This window comes from Astyanax mexicanus, chromosome 7, assembly GCF_023375975.1.
Source record: "Astyanax mexicanus isolate ESR-SI-001 chromosome 7, AstMex3_surface, whole genome shotgun sequence".
Classification (NCBI taxonomy): Eukaryota; Metazoa; Chordata; class Actinopteri; order Characiformes; family Acestrorhamphidae; genus Astyanax; species Astyanax mexicanus.
The window spans coordinates 19682394-19705609 of record NC_064414.1 but is presented as its reverse complement, the minus strand read 5'-3'; the positions used below and the strand labels follow the sequence as shown (position 1 = coordinate 19705609).

Genomic DNA, 23216 nt, shown 5'->3' with positions numbered 1-23216 from the left:
TTACTCTTTTGTTCGGCCTCACACATGGCTGGACTTTCCAGAGTAAAAAGAGAGGGAAAATGTACAGGACACAGAAGTGAGGATAAGTTCAGAGAGGCATGTAAGAAGTGACAGGAGATCTGAACAAGTAGGACAGATGACATGGATGTAGGATGGATCACAGTGAAGCAGAATAAAATGGAATAAATAAGTAAATAAAAAGGAATTTAAAACCAGGATCAATAGTTTGTTTAGTGAGTTACACAGAGAAATTGATAGAACACAACATCTTTACATATATTTTAAACTTTTGTATTTTATCATCCTTATTTTTTTGTTATATTCTACTAATCATTGTCTGTTATGTTCGATCAATCTCTACATTCTGTTATATTTTACTATGAAGGAACGCATAAGGAATCATGTAGAAACAAACCAAAATACTATGTGAAGCATTTAGATGCTCTTATCTGGGGTGCTGTTAACTTGCAGTTTCTGAGGCTGGTAACTCTGATTAACTTATCCTGTGCAACACTGAGGTAACACTTGCTCTTCTTTTTTCGGGGCAGTCCTCATGAGAGCCAGTTTCATCATAACTTTTTTGATCATTTTTGTTACTACACTTTAGGTTAATGATGGACTGTCATTTTCCTTTATTTAGTTGGGTAGTTTTTGCCATAATATGGATTAGAACATGACTCAAATAAAGCTTTTCACTGTATACCTGTAATTCTACCTCTCCACAACTTTACAACTGATGATTCAAGTACTTAACTCTTGACAAGTTCAGCACAGTTGCTAACTGACTATTCTACCTCATACAGGGTTCATACACTTTTTAACCAATAAATCCCCATGATTTTTTCATGACGTTTCTATGCCTTCAAGGCCAACTTTCATCACAGTATGATTTTTAAAACAGTGCAGACCTAACAGTAAGATCAAAAATCAACTAAAACTATAATTGAAATTGATTATAATAGGCCTACATTGAATCTGACACACAATCCTTAATAATAAAATGTGTGGCAGATCCTGAGAGCTTCATTTTGTAGGGCTATATTACTGAATTAATTCTGAGCTGATGTATTTGTTAGATCAAAATTTATTTTCTCCATCGATAAATTGAAACACATAGATTTGTAGACCAATTTCTATTACTTTTCCAAAACTTTCTGGATATTTCTATTTTTCCAAAACTTATCCTGGCCTGGAAATTTCTATTTTCAAATTCCATGACTTTTCCAGGTTTTTATGACTGTATGAACTCTGCTCATAAAGCTGACTGAAAAAATCCAGCCAAAGTTGTCATCTAAGCAAAAAGTGCTTATTTGAGGAATTTTTAAATATAAACCAAACAAAAACCACTTTTTTGTTTACTAAATAATTTTTTTTTTTTCACAATTTGGATGACTTTAGTATTAATCTACAATGCAGAACATTGTACAATAATTAAAAACACTGCATTTAAGGTATGTCCAAGTCATAAGCCAAAATAATACATGCAAAACATTTCTTAGTTAAAATTAGATTTAGTAATAGATTTAAATTAAAGAAAGATAATTAAATAGGAAAAGTAAATGCAGCAAAACTCTTTTTCAGAGCCCATGACAAATTACAAACTTCACATCATGTTTTCCACAGCTACTAAAGTCAGGTGAGGAATTTATTTTCTATTCATTCGGTCTAAAAGCCCTCATTATTCCATGCTCAAAATTAATTCACTGTATTTGAGCTGTCAGGAAATCGGACTAGAAAGTTCACTCAGCAACTACACTTTCCAGGATCCTGAAGCATGCAGCAAAGCGGCTCTAAAGCTCCTGGTCCAGGCCTTCATTTAAGGGAAATTAGAATTGGTAATGCTAAGCCATTCTCGAACTTGAAAAGCAATCAGAGTGTTGAAGGGATGACGAGTCCACGCTGAGTTCAGTTATGAATTGCCCTGTTGAGTTGTACACTGCTGTGATGACACATAGATGAGTGTGGCGCACTCCGCAGTAGAGCACGGAAATGTGCTTCCACCAGTGCGGGCCAGTGTGCCTGTGTGTGTGTGTGTGTGTGTGTGTGGCATACATTTAAGGAATGCTCTTATGTACATGTGTGGTATATATAGATGATGTGTGGTTGAGTGTAGAATGATGAACAGAGCTGTAGGTGATTCTACAATAACCTAAAAAGCATCCATTAATAAATAAATGGATACGTGTTTGTAATCAAATTTATTATCAATTAGACCACATAAAGCACATTATTCATCATGCAATAACTTTTTAATAGTTTTTAATAGCAATACACAATAAAGTTTTTTTTCAATCATTGTGTTATTGGTCTTCTTCTTCTTCTTAATCATACTATTATTATTATTATTATTATTATTATTATTATTATTATTATTATTATGCAATGTTGATTTTGTATGGGAGTGTATCTTCATCTCTATTAATGACTTTGATACAAAACTGGAAAATTGCATTAAGTACAGGATGTTTTTAATACTTTTGTCCATAAGTTTAATTCAAATTTCTTACTAAGTGAATACATTTGATCTGTTCCTTACTTTAATAGGGATGCAACAAAATTATTAGAACATGTCTAAAGCCGAAAAAAAAAAAACAATACCAAATGTTTCACAAGTTTTTAGTAATTTTGCAACTTTTCACACCATTGCAAAAAAAAAATGTATATTGTCTTGCTGTTCAAAGAACAAACATTTAAATATAAAGAAGTTCCACCTTGAATACATTCCCTTGCCTGTAGCTTTAATACTGTTTATGGTGAAACAAAAAATTCCAAGTAGAACCGGCCTTGTAGGTGCAGCCATGTGTGCCTAAAGCCTTAAAAATCTCAAAAGTTTGACAGCAGAAATGAAGTATAATATACTGAAGTTAAGTGATGTGTTAGATTTTGTGTTGGATTTTGAACAAAATAAAAAAAAAATATTGTTATTTGGATTTACCGACAGTTTGAATCCCTCAGGATTCAAAAACACTTGGCACCAGTGGAACTGTACATCTAAAGGGTTTAAATCATGTACTATTACACTACTAAAATAGTGCACTGAGTATGTGAGTGTTATACAGTACATTTGCTGGGCTCTGCTGTGCTTTTGTTCAGTGGGCTGATTTCTTCCTCCCTGAGGAAGACCTGCTGCTGCCACAGGAAGTAATAGGAAATAATTATCATGGGTGGCAGTGGTGATAGAGATTAGTTGGGTCAGCTGGGCACGAGTTATGCTGGCCCTCAGGGGAAACAGGATGCAGAGAGAGTGTGCTGAGAGCTGGACGATGCCCAGTCTACCCAAGCTCTTTACTGACTTCCTCCAAACTGGCCAGTTGGGCAGAGAATACATACAGTAGGTTATTTACTCTTTCCTTAGTGCCAATTTAGACATTCACTTTCATTTACTCATTCGTTTATTTCTTTTGGTTCAGCACCTCAACTGTGTTGTTGCTCCTTTAGTTTTTTTTTTCTTTTTTCACTTCAAACCAATAAGGATCACAAAAAAAAAAAAAAAGCAAATGAATGCACAGGATATACACTGTATGGACAAAAGTATTGGGACACCTGTTCATTATTTCTTTCTTCTGAAATCAAAGGTATTCAAATGAGCTTTTAATGTTGCCTCTCTTCTACATTTTGGAGAATTGCTGTGAAAAGAGGACATTCCCAATACAGTTGCCATTATTGTGTAGATTTTAAGGTTAATTCCAATGTTTGACTAAGTTAAATAACCTGATCTGTTCTTTTCCAAGAAAGAAGTGTCCTTATCCAGTGCTAGTGTCTGTTTTACAACAAACACCTTAACTGACCTCAAAGTTGAGTCAGTTTTCAGTGGTTTAGTGTTTTTGGTGCGTTCACGTCTGACTGTACAGCCCTTCCTTATTGTTCTTATGTACAGTATAAGCACTTCCCTGAAACCCCTCCCACTCTTCCTTCAGCTGCAGACAGACGGTTGATGGAATGTGTGATATGGCGGCTGCCGTCACTGACTCACCCTGAATCTCTCCTCCCAGGGTGTCTGCAGCAACTGGATCATCTCCAGAGGGCTGCCCAGCTCCGTGATGGCCGTCACTGTGTCCTTTATATCGTTGCTGTCCTGGTAGCAGTAGCCGTACAGCTGCGGGAAAGAGAGAGGGAGGGGGAGAGAAAGAGAGAGAGAGAGAGAGAGATATTAGAGCGTCAATCACTAAGCCCTGGCTGGCTAGATAACAGCGCTGTGTAGAATTTCACTGTTTTGACTCAGATGGGATAGATTTGTGTGTTTGTCTGTCAATGCCGAGGGCCAGCAGGGAAAGCACAGTATCAGGTTAAAGATAAGAGTAAATCGGCACAGCACTTTCAGACTCTGCGCCCGGCCAGCAGTTTAACACTTTGTATTGTGTAAATCAGCACAGAACGAGCCACTGGCTGGACACATGGAATTCCAATGAGGGGATTTGGAATTTGGCTCACTGGCTGTGCGAAGGCCTATAATGTTAACTACATTACTGAATTATCGTACACTGTTTATATGAGCTCAATAATATTTGCTGACATCAAAATTGCCTATTATGATTTTCTTACTGAAGAGAGTCCAGTAAAATAAATGAGACAGCATTATGATTTTGTTTAAAAGCAGAGCTTTTTTGTTTTTGTTTTTACACCAAATTTCAGTTTTTTTAACACTAAAAAAATAATCTGCAATACTATCTGCAATATTACTATTACTACTTCTATTATGGTTGATTATCAGTCTATTCTATCAGAGGCATACATCTTAAAAACACAACAATACTGTTCTCATTATGTCAGGATAATTATGCTTATTACTTATCGTACAATATTTATACATGACCTTAATAATTTTTTCTGCCCTAAACTAATTCATAATCATAACTTAAGGTTCACTGGTCTTTAAAATAGTGTATATGGATTTTTGAGCAATTGTTTTATATATTTTTTATATTAATAACATAAAATGGTCTTAAAATGGCAGTAATATTTTAAATAAGTAATAATAATAATAATAATATTGCTATTATTTTTAGAATTACAGTATATATTGTCCAAGCAAAAAATAGTTATCATTACATGCATATTGTTTAGCTATGCGTGAACTGATTGTGCAGGTTTCTGGAAATCTCTCTGTTCCAGATTCACTAAGAATCCCCTTCCCCTGCACGCTGCAGAGGAGTTCTCAGCCGAGGCGCTCTGCATTTGGCTCTTTGCTTACAGCAACATTTTCATAAGCTAATTTGAGTCAGAGAAGCTAGTTAAAATTAAACAGCATGAAATTTCATCTGAAAGGAAAACAACCTATGGCAGCGTGACCGACCCATACCGCCGCTGGAGTCTCCGGCATCAAGTGAGGGAATAATGGAACAGACTCTTTCTTCTTCCACGCTTTAACTTTAGCTTTTTTTTGTTTTTAGTGAGCCTAAGTTCACCTAAGCTGAAATCAAACCCCACAAAGCCTATTAGATAACTGGTTTCTCTATTACATTAGAATGCTTAAGAAGTGTGTGTGCGTGTAAGTGTGTGTTTGCATGCATGTGTTAGACTTTATTTTAGAAGAGAACTCCTATGTAAAACAATCCTCGTCCACGAGGCCGGCTAATCCATGATCTTCCACCTGTGAACGTGCTGACACCTGCAAATAGAATGCAAACGTCTATTTCAGGAGGAATTTCTCTCCAAACGTGGACCGGTGGGTGACTCTCACTTCATAACAATGCCTGTCATCACTCACACTGGATACAATAGCACGGATGCTAAAAATGACCAATGCCAAAGACCAGCTTCTTAGCATTGCTTAGCAAAGCCTGCACACACACACACACATTGGCAGACACACTTCCACCAATTGGGAAAGCACTGCAGCCACAGTTTGGGTGCGTCTGGGACGTTTTTAGCATTGGGGCAAAGTTATGGATGGTGCTATTCGTGCCAGCCTTGTGGGTTATGAGGAACTCTGGGCAGATGTTGACGGAGTGCCCTTGCCACTGATTGACAAACACTTTCCACATTTTTCAGATGGTTTGGGACAAATGTCCAAGAGAACACCCTCACAACAAAAACTAAGCACTAAATTAAGCCTAGAGTGATGGGATGAAATGGTACACATATTTGTCCTGAATCACAACAAAAAACAATGCACTGAATTAACCCTAGACTGTAGAGATGAAAAATCATGGTAGTGTCTTGGGGTGTGTATGTCTGTAACAAGACTGTGGACATGGCAACCTTTACACTTTACTGCTCAATTAACAGAAAACAGGCTTCATCAACAAACTATTCCTTGCACAACTTACTTAAGTTGTACCATACTCACAGTTATAATTGGTTCAGAGTCTTATAGCTAATAACAGAAGCTAAATGTACTAAATGTACAGTATGGCAGCTACAAATGCTGTATTTTATTTTCTGACACTAATGCATGAAAACACAGAGTTGCTCAATGATATCAGAAATATATTGGTTCTGGAAAATATCTGAATTTTCTTGTATTTCCCAGCTTGGTACATTCCTATGCAAAAGGGATTTTTATCAGAATTACACTTGCCATTATATCTGTTTATCTTTATCTTTCACTGTTCTCACCACCAATTTAAATATAACAATTATTTCATCAATATTAAGAATTTTATTTTAATGGTTGAATTGATGTCAGTGTCTTGGGGTGTGTATGTCTGATCAAAAGAGTGTGAACATTCCAACATTGGCACTTTATTGCTTAATTGAAAAACAACAGGCTTTATTAACAAAAAGTGACTTGCACAACTTACAACAAAGTTGTAGGGTACTGTTATAGCTTATAGCAGAGGCCAAATTCACAAAATGTACAGTATGGCAGCTACAAAAGCTGTATGTTTTTTTCTGACACTAATGCATGAAAACAAAGGGTTGCTCAAATATATCAGAAAGATATTGGTTCGAGCAAATATCAGCATTTTCGAGGAATTCCCATATTGGTGTATCCCTAAGCAAAAAGGAGTTTTCCCAAGGTTTGTCAGTATGAGCCTATCTGAGATTAGACTCTCAGTAATGACTTTTATCAGAATGCTTCATCTAAGCAGCGTGTACGAGTGTGTATATGTGTGTGTGTGTGTGTGTGTGTGCATGTTTATTTGTTTGCCTTCATACCACACAAGCAATCTCGAAACTGTACGTGAGTAAATGTGTGTGGTAGACTCATCGGCTGCAGCGAGTGTGCTGTGAGGAAGATAATGGCGCTTTGCACAGAGCAGTGCTGTTTGTCTGCACAGCCACACGGTGCCTATTTGTCTGACCTGGGTTAAAGGTCAGCCTGCCTGTCCTGTCCAGGGTCGTTTACTACCGTAGTTACTGCAACTTGCCAGTCCTGCTTGTCCAGAGTACAGCAGCACAAGCTGGAAGACTGAAGCACACAGGCATTCCAAGACCACCATGATAAAAGTGCTGGCAAAAGTCTAGCTGCACTTTCAGGAGAATGTAAGAAAATATTGTTGTAGAGGAAAGTCCTAATTTTCTTGTAGCCTCAGCACTGCACAGAAACCATCATGGGCACATAACACACAGAATAACTCCTCCACTTTAATCCGCCCCTTTAAACCCGAATTGCTGCCAAAAAATCACCAAGCTACATTTTGGTTTTATGTGATAAGATAAATTGATCTAAATTTGCTCCGTTTCTGTTTTGTTCTAAACAGAAATAAACACAGGGACTGTCATAGACTACTCGGCTCATACTGGAGCTATAATGAAATCTTGAGCTGGAAAAAGAAGAAGTACACTGACAATACAGTTCATTAATGCTCTTATTTTGATATTTAAGACACTGAAATAATTATAATGTTACAAAGCTGGAAGGGCTGCAAATGTAGCTCAAAACATGTATCTTCCCAATGAGAAGATATACTTTTTAGTATATTAACACTTATTTTTATTCTTGTTCTTAAAAATATAATGTAATATTACAAGCATAAAAAATCACTAGTTTCTATAACCATCTAGGTACCCAGTTCTCCTTTAACATTGGTTTCAAGGGAAGGGTAAATTAAAAAAGGGGTAATGATAAAAATCAAAAATGGGACTAGGCCCATGTATGCTATGCTGTCCTTAAGTGTACACACATACATTCCCCCAAAATATCTGTGTCATGAACCAGCCGTTGTCAGTCTGAACCCTCATAATGGTTGTAGGGTTGCAGCGGTAACCGGTTTCACGGTATACCATGGTATTAAAATGCACGGTTATCATACCGTGTGTGTTTGCTTATTACCGGTAAAACGCACCCGCGCATGCGCAACTCTGCTCCGCTTCAGCTGCTCAGCACACAGCAGTGAGAACAGCAGAAAGTGCATCAGACTAAACAAATCTCCGTCCGCCTACAAAAAGGCTAAACTAAAATCAGCAGTGTGGGACTATTTCAGAGACCCGCCGAACGCACCCGAGGATGGTTATCCGATTTATAATCAATGTGGCCGTAAAGTCACAGCTAAAGGTGGACATACGTCAAACCTGTTCTCCCATCTCCAAGAACACCACCCCGCCGTGCAGCGCAAAGTATGTGTTTAGTTTATAATTTTAATCTGAACATAAATAAAATCTCTTTGTAGTCGTGCACAACCCATGCGGTAAGCGCCCGCAAAAGCGCTGAGTTATCCGAAATTCGGGCACGCAGGTACAGGCGTGAAGTGCGTGCTACGATGGATTCACGTGTCCGTGTAAAGGTGCTCGCCGGACTGGATGTGAAAGACGCCATTCATTTACATGCGTTAATTTTCAAATTCTGACGTGCCTGTTTTTCATGTGTTAAAACCAGACTCAGAAATAAATCCCCTCTATCTGGTTATATACCAACTTGGCAGTAAAACGGACGTTTACAACAGTTGTTGATCAGACACTGACCCAGGCTCAGTTTATCAGATATTAAATAATTTAAACTTAAATAATTGTACTGAATAGTTTAAACACAGGATCTTTACTTCTTAGAGGACATGTAATGTGTGACACGTGTGTGTGTGTGTGTGTGTGTGTATATATATATAATTATATACACCCTTAATGACCTTAAGAGTAGTGGAAAAACCTGGTTTCCTTCACCTAATGGTGTACAGTTTATTTTTTTTAAGGAGACATTATCTATATAGTTGTTCCAGGTTTCTACAATAAATAGTTAATTGAACAAAAAACCTTTGTTGCAATTTCTTTAAGGGTCAGTTTAATAATATATGTAACAAACTGTGATACCGTGATAACCATGATACCGCGGTATTTTCTGAGACGGTTATCATACCGTGAAAATCTCATACCGTTGCAACCCTAAATGGTTGTCTAAAATGTTTTCAATATATTTTGGGGGAATATAACAAACCAAACCATAAAATACTATCATTCTAAAAGGTGCCAAACTATCTAACTGACTAGAACATGCTTTGTGAAAATAAACAGCCAAACTAGCTATATGCCTTTACACAGTAACCAGCCTTAGATAAACTAGCCAACAAGAATATGCTTTATCAGATTAACAAGCAATAGCCACACTAGTCAGCTTATTCGAATATGCTTTTTTTTATATTAACTAGCTAGCATGAGCCAAATAAGCAAGCTAGAAAACACTGTTCTACAGCAACTAGCATTAGCCAAACTAGGAAACTAGAAAATCCTTACCCAAACTAGCTACATAGAACATGCTACAATAACTAGCATTAGCCAAAATAGCTAGCTAAAGTCCACATTTTACTGGCGCAAAAATAGCTGGTTCACCCGGAGAGACTGAGCTGCTAGAGCTGTTGGATGTTTCAAAATGTTCCCCAAAATTTAACCTATTAATCACCTAATTAATGCTTAAATGAGCTGCCGATTTTCTATTATTATTCATAATCAGTGGAACTCTCTTCAGTGTGTTTGGAAACTGTTAATTGGCTTAATAATGTTATAAGGGTAAAGTAATGTAATTGTTTTAAAATTTAAATGGCTATTTGTTACATATGTTACAAAATAAATGGCATTAGCCAAATTTGGTAAGAACCTGGAACATGCTTTTCAAAAAAATAAATAATAATAATAAGTAATAATAAATAAATAGCATTAGCCAAACTAGCTAACTAACTAGAACTCACTAGCATTAGCCAAACTAGGTAAAGTAGAATATGCTACAATAGCAAGCATTAGCCACAATAGCTTAATATACATTTTACAGAAGCTAAGAAAGCTGGTAAATGAGCTGCTTGTTTTTTTATTATTAGAAATCATTGGCATTCTTTTCAGTGTTTGGACTCTGCTATTTCGCTAAATAATGTTAGAAGGACTGTAGTAATGTAATTGTTTACATATTTTAATAATTATTTGTTACATTTCCGCATTAAAAGGTTGTTTTTCTAAATTAGTTTGATGAACTCTAAGAATTTTAAGATTGTAAGGTTTTCAAAAATGCCCCCTCATCCATTTATGGCTGTAGGTCATTTGCAAGTAAGAATACTCAGCAGCTGTGTTTTTGAAAACCGCGTTTACAGGATGTCTTTATACATAATTATTTGGGTAATTGTGTTGTCTTATGTGGAGATTTCAGTTCTGTAATAAATTGAGATGTTCCCTCACTGAAAGTGAAGAAAAAGCCATGAATCAAGCAAGACATCTCAGCATCCCACGCGTACTGTAACAGAGCAGGATGAGTTACGACATTTCCACAGTAAGGCCTGAATCAAGTATGTGAGCATTCCAATCCTGCATATCTCACACTGCACTGCATGGGTGAAAAAGGGTGGCTAGTGTGTTCATGCCATATGTGTGTGTAATCAGTAAAACACAAAACACACAAAACATTTCCAGCCAAAAAGTGCAAAACCAGTACCAGTCGTGATACATGTGAAACACAGTACAAGATTAAATACACTAAATAAAGTACTATTTATTAGATATATTTAAGAAGAAAATAAATCAAACCAATTAGTAAAAAGTAGATTTATAAGAGAAGATAATTACATAATGGGCTGGGATCTAATTAGATACTTGTTCATTATGAAGTTACAGCACACCAGGTCATCCATACTTGTTCTAATTAGCCAACATTAGGGCTGCAATGATTAGTTGATAAAATGCTGATTTTTTTTATTTGTCGACTTCAAATTTAACTGTCGACTAATCGTTAACTTGTAACTGCACCGCATTACAGAAAGTCCAAACTCACTTTTACTTACTAAATTTCAGTAATTTCCAGATTTAAACCACCTCTAGACATTTGGATGACTTTTAAATCTCATGTTCAACACTTTCTACTGTTTTTAAAGATGAAGGACATGGCAGAAATAATCGCTGACTAATCGACTAATCAAAAAAATTATCAGATTCGTCGACTGCCAAAATAATCATTAGTTGCAGCCCTAGCCTACATTAATGATCACACTATCAATAGCATATTGTCATAATGTCTATCCATTGTTAAACAGTCTAATGATAAACCTACAGATGAGAAGCTCTATGCATTATACACCATTATAAATGGGCTAAATCACTGGAGACAAAATCTCCTCTATTCTTTATGTATCTGCAGGCTTTTACTCAATTGCTCAGCATTAATCCAGCTCGTACAGCAAAGATCCAGCGTCTGCACAAAAGCATTTCTGTGTAAGGTGTTATTAATTTGCAAATATACACAGGGCCTGACCATGTCAACACACACACACACATGCACGCACGTACAACTCTGCCATGTACTTTTAACGAGCGTGCCCTGGCACTGCATCAAACTGGCCACGGAGATGGTGGTATTTGTCCAGGGACGTAACGGGACAGGGCAATGGCAGCCAAGTGTTCACGGCTCAGGGTCACTGAACGAGCAACTGTCCACTAGAACAAGAGGGGCTCAGTGAAAGGAGCGCACTCCTGATTTCATGACCTGTATGGGTGGTGATTTTTGAGTTGGGATGAGGTTCAAGTGGGAACTGGGTGTAACTGGGGTAACTCAGAGACTAATTTTCATTAGATTTTGGATAGAATGAGCCTTCTTAGTCATTTCTCCCTCACGCTCTTAACTGAGACTCAATCCTATCATTGAGACTTCCTGTTTTTTAATAGAGCAATTAAAACGGCAGTAAAAAACTTATTGTTAAAGTATAAGAGAGCTTTCAAACTGACGCAATATTAATATGAACACTCCATTGTTATCCTGGACCTTTGCTTTACTATCAGCAGTCCTTTTATAATAACAATTATAAAACCTTTCTTAGAACAGAGACCTAATAGAAATTAATTTAGCAAAGTGTTTCAAACACATACGCAAGTAAAAGCATTGTCCAGTACTGTGAAAAACCTTAGACACTTATACAATTTTCAAAGCAGTGGTTATCAAACTTTTAAAGCAATGTATCAAACCAAAATTTAAGTATCATATATTGGAGCTACTATATGGGCCTTACACACCGTACACTTCTGCAAAATATTGATTATTGTTTGTTGCACATGCAGTATGTCCACAGAGCCAGAAAGCTTGAGACAGAGGGAAATAACAGACTACAGAGTCTACAAGTTACCCCTTGAAACCTAAACTGATTATTTTGCTTTTATTACTAATACAGTTCCACAGTTAAATTTTAAGGCCTATGAGTGTGTAAAGATCTTAAGTTTAAGCTTACATGCATATTCTACCAGGTTCAAACAAACCTAGTATTTACCCAGTATTTACTTTAACACAGTAGTAAAATAATGTAGCACTTAAAGATCTTGATATTTGTTGGGCTAGGTAGAAGCAAAAAGGTTTAGTTCTCAGATGTCCCCTTTACACTCTTAAAAATAAAGATGCTACAAAAGATGTTTTTAGTGATGTCTTAAAAAAACATTATTACATTCTTATAAAGAACCTACATATATTGTCCAAATGTGCTATTAGCAGCAGCTCTCCTGAGTTAAATTAACGAAATTCTGAACCGATAAAAAAGGCACTGAATGATACCTGCATATAATACCTTCAATCAAATCCTCCTCCCTCAAACCCCCATCTCAATTAAAAATCACTCAAATCAACCAACAAAAACAACAAGGATCATTGTGTAAATAAGAATGCAAGATGATGCAGATGGGACTGAGATAGTAAAGCATTCTCCTCAGCCAGAGAGCCCACCTAAACAAACAGAATGCAGAGCACAGCAGGACAGGCAGGTTAAGAGAGGGAGCAGCCCTGCAGGCCTGTCTTCAGGATAGCTCTTCTCATTTCCTCCTGCAGCCCCAGACCCGCTGTCCCGGGACATTAACACACCGCTCCCTGATGAGCGCGGGGTAAGCACTTTCACTCAGGAATTCCATCAGGTTTAATCACTGATACAGCGCAGCCAGATTCACCCAGCCTCTGTTTATCATCTAGGGAAATCCTACAGATCACTGACTGGTAACAACTGGTGTGTTACGTGGGAATAGTGTAAAAAAATAAACACAGTTTTCCAGCTTGATTAACTCGTGAACTTTTTTTTACTAGAATCCTGGGTCTACTATGTGAGTTTGTGTGCATGCCCTATTAAAAATGAAGATTCCTAACAGTTTGGGATGGCACAGTCACCAGTTATCAGAATCAAGCTGGACTGGATGTAAGAGGGTAAAAATTAGGGATCCCCAATTTAATTCCGTAGTTTTGGTAATCCAGGTTATATTTTAACGGACTGATGGACTAAATGAACTATTTTAGGCCTGATCCTGTTCCGATTATTTGTTTTTACCAATTATTTCAAGTAAATAACCTTCTAGGTGCCATTGAATACTATTCTCAGAATTTAACAAAACCCAAAATCTGTCATTTTATTTATGTTCTCCCTTTTTGCACCCAATTCACCAAACAAATTCAGCCCAGCATTAATCCAGCTCATATAAATTATAATTTTAAATACCCAGCAAACAAACAAAGTAAATTCTATAAACTGTTTAGTAAAGTAAAGATTAGATTAGAATGGTATCATCTGAGCATTTCTTTATTAAAAAATAAAACATTTTCAATGAAATTTCCTATTAAACTAGAAATATGAGGCAAGCGGTAGCTTGGAATGAAAGCCTACTTTCAGAGATTCATCCTAAAGCAACAAGCAAGAACTGTTATTTCACTACATTTGAAAAGTGATTTTTTAACTTTAATCCTCCCCTAAAGAACATGCTTTACACGTGCATTTCTGGACTAGCTGTGAGATATACAGAACTGCACCTAAAAGTCAAACAAGCTTGTGGCTTGATGCAGCAGTAATATCACAGGACTTAGCCTAGAGTACTAAGCCCAGAGTAGCAATGGTAGAGAAAGAGTCTCTCTTTTACAGGTCAGTAGAGCATTACAGTAACTTTAAATCAGTCATATTAAATAGAATATATTGTTGCTGTCCAATGAAAATAACTTCCAAACTCTCCAAAACAGCAACTTTACAGGAGAGAGAAAATAACCTTGTAAACTTTCAATGGAAGTCAATGTAAAAAGAGTTTATTTCAGGTCTTTTTGAAGAGTTTCTACTGGTCCGTTTATCTAAAAATTTGGACACAGTTTAAGGGGCAATTTGTCTGTTCAAATTATGCAGTATACTAAAAATCGACAAGAATGGAGATGTGTTATTCATTGGACAGCAACGAGTGCTTCATGTTAAACAGCCACAATTTTTTAAATCAGATTGGCACCATTTGGCACTTTTTAGTATTTTCGACAGGTTTTAGCATCTTTATCAGTACTCAAAGGAGCAAAACTAGTAATGACATAGTAATGACATTTATACTGCTTCTGCAGCATCTGTCCAAAGAACTCTTTATGGCACCTTTATTTTTAAGAGCATACAGGGGGAGAGGCAACGGGGGAGCGTGGGGTTAGACGGGGGGCGAGTGTGCCTCAGGCGTAGCTCCCTGACTCCCCTGCCCTCTGCCATGTTAGCTCCAGTGTGAACAAGACGGATTGGAGCAGATCAGAGAAGCAGATAACGCCGGGGGCTGCCGGAGTGTGCTGCGGGAAAGCTGGAGAGCCTGGACTGGAGAGTTTCTCTGTTGGGAGAGTCAGTGATAAATGGACATCAGTCTTGGTTGTTAGGTGTGTGGGTATGAGGTGTATCAGATGGTGTGTGAGGCATTTCTTCTGCATGACACGGGGGCCTGATTAGGGGTCTGTCTTTGGATTATATTTATATTAGCAAGTCATTTTGTTAGTTCCTCAGATCCTTAAAGCACACACAGGCACACACCATGCTCACACACACACACGTACAGACGCAGACACACACACACACACACACACACAGTGACAGACGGGTAATCAGTAACCCACTAGTGTTAATGTGAAAGCTACATGTCCTGAACACAGAAGGCCCCCAGGGTCTTTCCTGGAGATGGGTTAGAGCGGGGAGAGGGGCCGAGTGCTCGCTGTAATTAAACACGGGTTAACACTTTAACCCCCAACTTCCACAGGAAAAAAGAGCACAAGAAGGAGAAAACCAGCACAAACGCCAGATTTATTGTTTATTATTGTTATTTATTTATTTATGTCTTTAGAAAATCTACATTTCCAACTTTTTCGTCCTGTGGTTTCAATAAAAAAAAAGTGCGAGTTCTATTTTAAAACTCATATTCTAAAAATGTTTGTGACAGAACACAGTGATTTTTTTAAGACAAAATAGCTGTTTCCCTTTCATTAAAATCATTAAAAGGAGCAGCCTTTTAGTCAGGGATCAAGCCTAGTCCTGGACTAGACCGCATTTTTAATAGAAATTTTCCATTGAAAGGAAAATATATTCTAAGACTAGGTTTAATCCCTGTCTAGGAAACTGACAATATGTTTAATAAACAGAAATTAATCTAAAGCTTGGTACTTATTAACCAGTAGAAATTATAAACTATTAAATTAATTACTATAATATGAAAGTGAGGAACTGAATTGTGGTTTGGCATGCAAGTCTTTACTATACACAGATTACCTTACCTCTTACCTCTTTATTACTTAATAAAGTAATAAACATTACTTTATTAAAAGAATGAATTGGACTGGGAAAAGTAAAAGGTCTCAGTATATGGTGCAGTCAAAAAAAAAACTCAAAAACAGCAACTTTCACTGGAATTTGTGTATAACAATAATTTAGAAATGTTAAACTTTTGAAACACTGGTCTATTCATTATGAACTTTTCCAAACCTAAGAACAACAAAAGAAAGTGGTGATAATAAATATGTAATACATATTAAAATATAAAATGCTGTACAATCTGAATTCTTCCAGAGTTGCAGTCAACAAAAAAAAACTAGTAATTTGTAAGATATAGTAGCTCTTGCTATTTTATATTTATTTTTTGCCATAAATAACACATTCAATTTACATTTTTGAAATATGTCTGGTAGTTCCAAATCAACAAAATATGTTAAATCAATTTGACAAGTGTTTGTGGCAAGAATTGTGTAGATACAACACATTATATTCATATGTATTTACTGCATTTAAATCATGCACATTCAAAATGCTTTTTTAGTGTAGTTAAGATTTCCATTTAACTACACAGCAACCAATAAAAGATCTGGGCTTTTAAGACAAATACATTTCAGGATAAATCAGAAACAAACTCAATACACCTCTTTCAACAGCAGGTGTACCTTTCCATCCCAGGCAGAAACCCAGAGTCTGTAACTCCCCTTAAAATGCACATTATTTCTGGATATGTGTTTGTGAGGCTAACCAGAAGCTTTGAGTCCTCTCTGAGTCAGACGCAGAGAACAGGCCCAGCAGTGCGGAACTCCGCTAACGTGCACTCCTGATGAACCCGGGCCTGGCTTTAATCAAGCCAACGTATCACATCTTCTCACCTCTGACCCCACAGGACTTATAAAACAAGTGCCACACATTTTTGTCTAACGAGGCATTTGCCAAAGCAAATGAAAACAACGCTTAGGTTAGGGCCTGACTGGTTAGGTTAAGCTTCAGCTCAGGAAGTTCTCACTGGTTCTGAGCGCTAACTTTCTACGAGTACGGGAAACGTCTCAATATCTGAGTAATGGCTTGCCTTTTTACAGTGGGTTTATAAAAAGAGTATTAGTTGGATCATACTGTTGGTTCATTCAGCCACAGCGGCTGGCCTGCTTGGAAGAACTCGGCTGCGGCGCCTTCGGAACGAGACGTGGCGCTGGAATCAGCCCAAGCACTTACTGAAGTTAAATCTAATAAACAAAGAATCTGACTCTTTATATAAAGCCCTGTTTTCTAGTCAGCAGTGATTAATATTTCTGGCCATCTGTGTGCATGTGAGGGAGAGATGGATTATGGTTTCCCATATATGTAAGTAAGACAACGTAAACTATGCTTTGCATGGGGCAAAGTGAGTCTAATATAATAAATAAAGCGTAAAGACATGTGGTCTATCTAAAATTGATTTATAACCTCAGTTAAACTCCAATGAAAGTAACTAAAGAGACATTATGAAAAAAGCAAGAGTCAGGTGGGAAATGTCAGCGTAGAGTTAAAGTCGCCTTAACTGAACTAAATCCAATTTGAATATCCAGCTCTAGGAAAGAAAAACCCCTGGGGACTTTGGCTGACAGTCGAAGAAATTTCCCCTTCTGGCTGAACATGTTGTATCCCTGACATCATTTCTAATTAAAATCAAGCATTAAGGCTCCAAGGCACTGTTACGACTATAATCTCTAGACCACTGTCCCTGATAAATGAAAATACAAAAAGAAGTAGCAAGACAATAAGGCATGCATTCATACCAAAAAAACAAGCACAAATAAGTTTATAGTTTTCAGAAAGATCAGTATTAATAGCAAAACTCAGTACAAAAGTTAGATCAAGTCTGTATATGAATATTGCACAATTCAAGAACTAGGTTGGAAAAAGACAGAAACTTAGCTTTAGTTCATTCTAAATAGAGGCATGAGGCCACCGAAAAATCACAACTCAAACAGTCACTAAGCTATGTAATAGTCACAATCCAAATATCCACAAACCTAACAAATTTAATTTCAACATTTACTAAGCTATAAGATGATAAAAGTTTAAATAATGTATAAGTTATAAGTCAATCACAACTCAAATGACCACTAAACCATGACACAGTCCCAATTAAAATGTCCACTACGCTTTAAGGCATTCCTGATAAGCTACAAGACCATCACAACTCAAATGTTTAATAAAAAATTAGATAATTTCAACTTCAATATTTAATCAGCTATAAGAAAATCACAACCACGACAATAAGACAATCATAATACAAATGTTCTCTTTGTTCTCTCACAACAATCCCAATTTAATATAGTCTATGTCCAACTCAACTGCTCACAAAAGCAAAAGGACAGTCACAACTGAAATGTTTATTAAGCTAAGACAGAATTCTAATGTCCACTTAATTATGAAATAAGCCTAATTTAAACGCTAAAAGGATTAATATCAATGTTCTACTACATGTGATTTTTTTTCCACACACTGAAATGTACCAAAGAAAGAAAAGAAAGAAAGAAAGAAAGAAAGAAAGAAAGAAAGAAAACTCCTCAGGCCATAACAGCTTTTTTATACATAAAAATGTAACATTTCAAACTGGACTACCTGCCATTAGAGCCTTTACTCTCCTCCTCTTCACTCATTACACAAACTCTAGTGCATAAAATACAATAATTCAAGCCATGCTGCCAACAACGCAGCATGTGTTTTTAATTCCGTCCCACTTTTTTGCCATTTTTAGGCATTCATTTGCTACTGTTCTATTCAATGGCAGCTTTGGTCTCTTACGTCCAACTTTTAAGGCTGCAATGACTATTTGAGACACAATAATTCGGGCTTAAGTACGAAGCTTTGTGCTCCTTATGAAGACGTGTGTGTATGTGTGTGTGTTTAATAGGAAGAGTTAGGGTGTTTTCTGCACTCCCCGACACTGTGGTTGGAGTTTCTTTTGTGGGCGGATTTTAATTGGGGCTCGTGTTGAGCCCGCTGTAGCTTCGGGGATGGTTTGGTTAATACTTATGTGGAAATAGTTAACGTTGAAGTTCATTTAGTAGAGAAGAAACTAATTCTTTCTATGAGTGGGCTTAAATTAAATGTAAGCGTTTGTTTAGTAAGTTTTCAATTTTTGTGAAAATATGTAGAAAATATATTTTTAACTATAACAATTCTGATTAATAATTATCGAAATTTTGTTTTAATGGCAGTTTATGATGTTATTTTTAGGGAAAAAAATACAGGACCAGAAATATGTACAATTTATTTAATATATTCTCCTCAAATACTAATATTTAAACTCTACAACAAGCAAATTATTTCTCAGACAAGTCCAATTGACCAAATCAGGGCGGTACCATGAATGTCCAAATAATGTACAGAACTTGGTTCAAAATAATGCAGGTCTCCCATTAACTGCAGTCTCAATACATAGCCATGTAAATGCTGGTGTTATGTCCGCAACTATTAGTGCTGATGACTTAGGCCTGCAGCTGCCTCTGGACAGAAGACACTGATCACCCTTAGACAGCTTTACTGCTTAAAGAGTTAGAGCGAGCATGACACTACCATTTACCCTGGACATTTATCACTATTTTACCACACTATCCTCTGATGCTTTGTGGAAATGCCTCATCTCGCTTCTGTATTTAGGTCAGACCAGCAGCCACATGGCACAACGCAGGGGAAAAGAACAAACTCAACAAGCTCAACACCTCTTGCCTCAAAGCCGTCGGTCAATTTATTTCTGTTATAGCTCACAGAAAAGCACTAAAACATGGTCCACGTCACATGATTTCTCATTTTCTCCACAGCTCATGCTCTAGTGATCTACACAGCCCATCAAACAAGCTCAAACACCCTCAGATCTCTCTGCAAGAGCTGATCACAATATTTCTAAGAATCAATTACACAGGGCGTACTCTCCAAAGGACAGGGCCCAAAGTGTGTGTGTGTGTACGAGTGTGTGCTCCACTGATAACCTTAAAATCCAACCAACAACCATAAAACAGAAATAAACTACACAGCAAACTCAGGAATACTCTGAAATATAGACCATACCGAATCCATTCTGTCCCGCTCCTCATATCAGCCTCTATGATTAGAGCCGTTTAAGGCTGGGTTAAGGCAGTGGAGAAAGGCTGTGGGTGCCACGGGGTGCTGAATACACACTTTTACCTGCTCTGCTGGAGTGAAGGGACTAAAAAAAGGTGCTAAATCTGACACACACCGCGTAAACTTTCACACCACAGATGCTGATTTGGCAACCAGCTAAGAACAACAGTGATTTATGAAGCTGTGGTGAAAACAAACAACATTTCCCATGTTTTTTGATTAAAACTGCAACTGCTTTTTTAATGAGATTATCATTCATACCATTTATTTTTACTCAGCTCTTTTGGATTACTCAAATATGTCCTATAAATTAAGATTACAGTAGTATTATTAGGATTGCCCTTACATAGTAGCTAAAGAAATTAATAGTTGACTAATTTAGTAAGGGATTAATGCATTTAAATAAAAAGAAAACACTAACAGTCCTTTAACAAAATTTAAAAAGTAAAAAAAAAGATCAAATAGGTATTTAATACAATAAACTACTATTTCACATATAATGTAAAAAACACAAAATGTAAAGGCACAAACACAATTTTAAGATTTAAAAAGGATTTACCTAAGATCACTTTGATATAATATATAAATCATAATAACATTTAAAAGTAAAACATAAAGATGCTAAAAGGTTTTTAAATGTAGGCTAAATATGATAACATAAGATCAGAAGAAAGGGGAACTAATCAATCTTTAATATTATATAGGCTAACACAGTCACTAATAAATAATTAATGAAATAAAGATATTTAGACTAATATAAATAATAAATACAGAGCAAAAGAAACCCAGTAAAAGTGTTCTATATAATAAAGAAACTGATGTGTTTTTAGATGACAAGTAAGTAATGAAATTAATAGATGATCAATTGTCTACTATAAAAACATAAAAACACTTAGTTTTGCTTTTAGGAACCTAATGTTAGGCTATTACAATATATTACCGTGTTAATGTATTTCTAATATAGCTAATAAATAATAAATCATCAATTTATGAGTCTAATATATATTAGGCTAACCACGCTGGTAGATTTGTCGCTAGTCCGATAGATAGCGTTATTTATTAGGCGATATTAAAGGCCGTGTTTTTAACAGGCGTTCTAACAGCGCTACTGGCTACCTATTGACTGATTTATTGATCAACCCCGTGGCTTTGATATAGATACTATAACAGCGCTATATGACTGATAGATTTATTAATAAAGCTCGTGTCGTTTCTCTCCGTCTTTAGCTGATTTGAAGCCGGTATTCCCCGGCTCTGCCCGGTCGGTTTATCGGTGTAAAGCCGGTGTTTTGTGTCGGTGTACCTTGAGGATGTTGGGGTGCCGCAGTCTCTCCATCAGCGCCATCTCCTTCACCAGTTTAACGGAGGCGAGTCGGTAACAGTCCGCGGCGGAGCCGTACCGCCTCACGCACTCCTCCATGTCGTGTCCGCCGAAGTCCACGGATTTCAGCGCCACGGCGAAGCTGCCGTTCAGCGCGGCGCGGTACACGGCCTTGGTGTATCCCGATCCCACGAAGCGGACGTCCCTCGCCGCCTCCACGCTGCTACAGCCGAGCTGCCCCGCGCTCGCGCCCCCGTGCTCTCGCTCCTCGTCGCGTGCGCGCTGCAGGTCCATCAGGCGCCTGCGCTCGAGTGGCCGCGTGCCGCGTTCGGGAAACGGCCCGTAGCGGAGAGCCTCGCGGAGCCGCGAGCGAATCTGCTGCCGCAGGGAGTGCAGCAGCGCGGGGGCGCTGGTGACCGCGGCGGGGGGCTCGAGACTCGAGTCGAGCTGCTGCTGTTTTCCGAGCTGCTGCTGCTGGTGCTCGAAGGCTGGCACGGACAGCAGATTGAGGAGCGTGCCGAGGAAAAAGGAGAGGCAGAAACCGGCCGCTACGACCACCTTCCGCCGCTTCATCTCCGAGCTGCTGATGACCGAGATCCGCAGGAGAAAAAACACACGCTCCGTATCTCACTCCCTCCTCCAGCGCGCGCTCTACCCTACTATAACGGCGCCGGTTCCGCGCGCGTCTTCATCCCCGCTGCTGAGCATTCCGAGATCCACCCCATTTGAAGGGCTGATTGCGGGTGACACTTGACTCGTAACGACTCCGCGCCTCTCTTCGTGTGCGTGTGTGTGTGTGAGTGTATGTTTTTTTCCCACCCGTTTTCACACAATCCCCGCCCCCCAAAGATACAATTTGCCGGGATCGACTTCCCTCCGTGCGCTCCTATTGGCTAACACAGCATATTTTACACTGGGGTCTGCTATATTAAAATATATTAGTATATTTATTTATTAAATTATTTATTTAAATATTATTATATTATAAAATACCGTATAATTAATAAATTATGTAAATGTATCTAAATGTGGGACCTGACCAGTGCATTTAAGATTTTTTTCTAATATACAAAAAATACTGCATTTTAATGTAATGATTTAAACACTAAGAGCTCATTAATAATAAAATAATTCCAGTTAACTTTTAGATCTTTATTATGATAAATAATATCAATTAATAACCTCTAATGTAAAAATGATAGTTATAAGTATGTAAAATCATTGATAAATACATGAAATAATAAATGGTTTATATCAGAGAGAGAGAAAGAGAGAGGGAGAGAGGCAGGAAGAGTCACTAATAATATGTCTTAAATAAAAGCACAAACAGATTCACGTTATGTAATAATTGAGAAAAAGAAATTGTGTTGTATCTTTACTATATATATTTTCAGTTATGTGCATTTATCATTATCCAATTTGGTCATATATCTTTAAAGGTGATGCCTGATCAAATGGCAGGGAAGCGTTGCAAATTTATTATTTATTTATAAATGTATTTAATCTCAGGTAGGGTGGAAGGGGGTTGGGGACCACAGTGGCACTCACCATCCACAAAGGAAAGGGGACCCCCAACTAGATAAGTAAGAGAGAAAAGCTGGGCTAGTAGAACTCAAAAGGAGTCCTAATGTGGGCCAGTTGCAGCGTAGGAGTGGGCGGGACTTTGTCGGAATATGGGTAGAAACGTTTTTTTTTTTTCTTTTTTTAGATTAAGCTTTTTTATTTTTGTTATCTAAAGTGGAAGACAATACATGCTAAATACATTATCACAACATATAAAACATAAAAAAAACATTCATACAAATCATATAATCATGGAACATAAAACAGAAGAGCAGGGCACATATTAGCCAAGCGATGCAGAAAATAGGTGGAAAAGAAAAAGATTAAGAAAATGTGACGTCAGGATGAGTGACAGTGGA

The 23216-nt window shown here is 37.4% G+C and overlaps 1 protein-coding gene across 1 annotated transcript in view; it reads right to left on the bottom strand.

Annotated features, from left to right (window-relative positions):
- Nucleotides 1–22089, bottom strand: part of pkdcca (protein kinase domain containing, cytoplasmic a) — a 40615-nt gene extending 18526 nt beyond the window's left edge. The window contains exons 1-2 of the mRNA XM_007247411.4: nucleotides 21277–22089; nucleotides 3974–4096 (exon numbers count right to left, since the gene is read on the bottom strand). Of these exons, the coding sequence (XP_007247473.3) occupies nucleotides 3974–4096; nucleotides 21277–21867 (714 nt within the window). The 5' untranslated portion in view covers nucleotides 21868–22089. The remainder of the gene's footprint in view (nucleotides 1–3973; nucleotides 4097–21276) is intronic.
- Between the last annotated feature and the right edge of the window lie 1127 nt (nucleotides 22090–23216).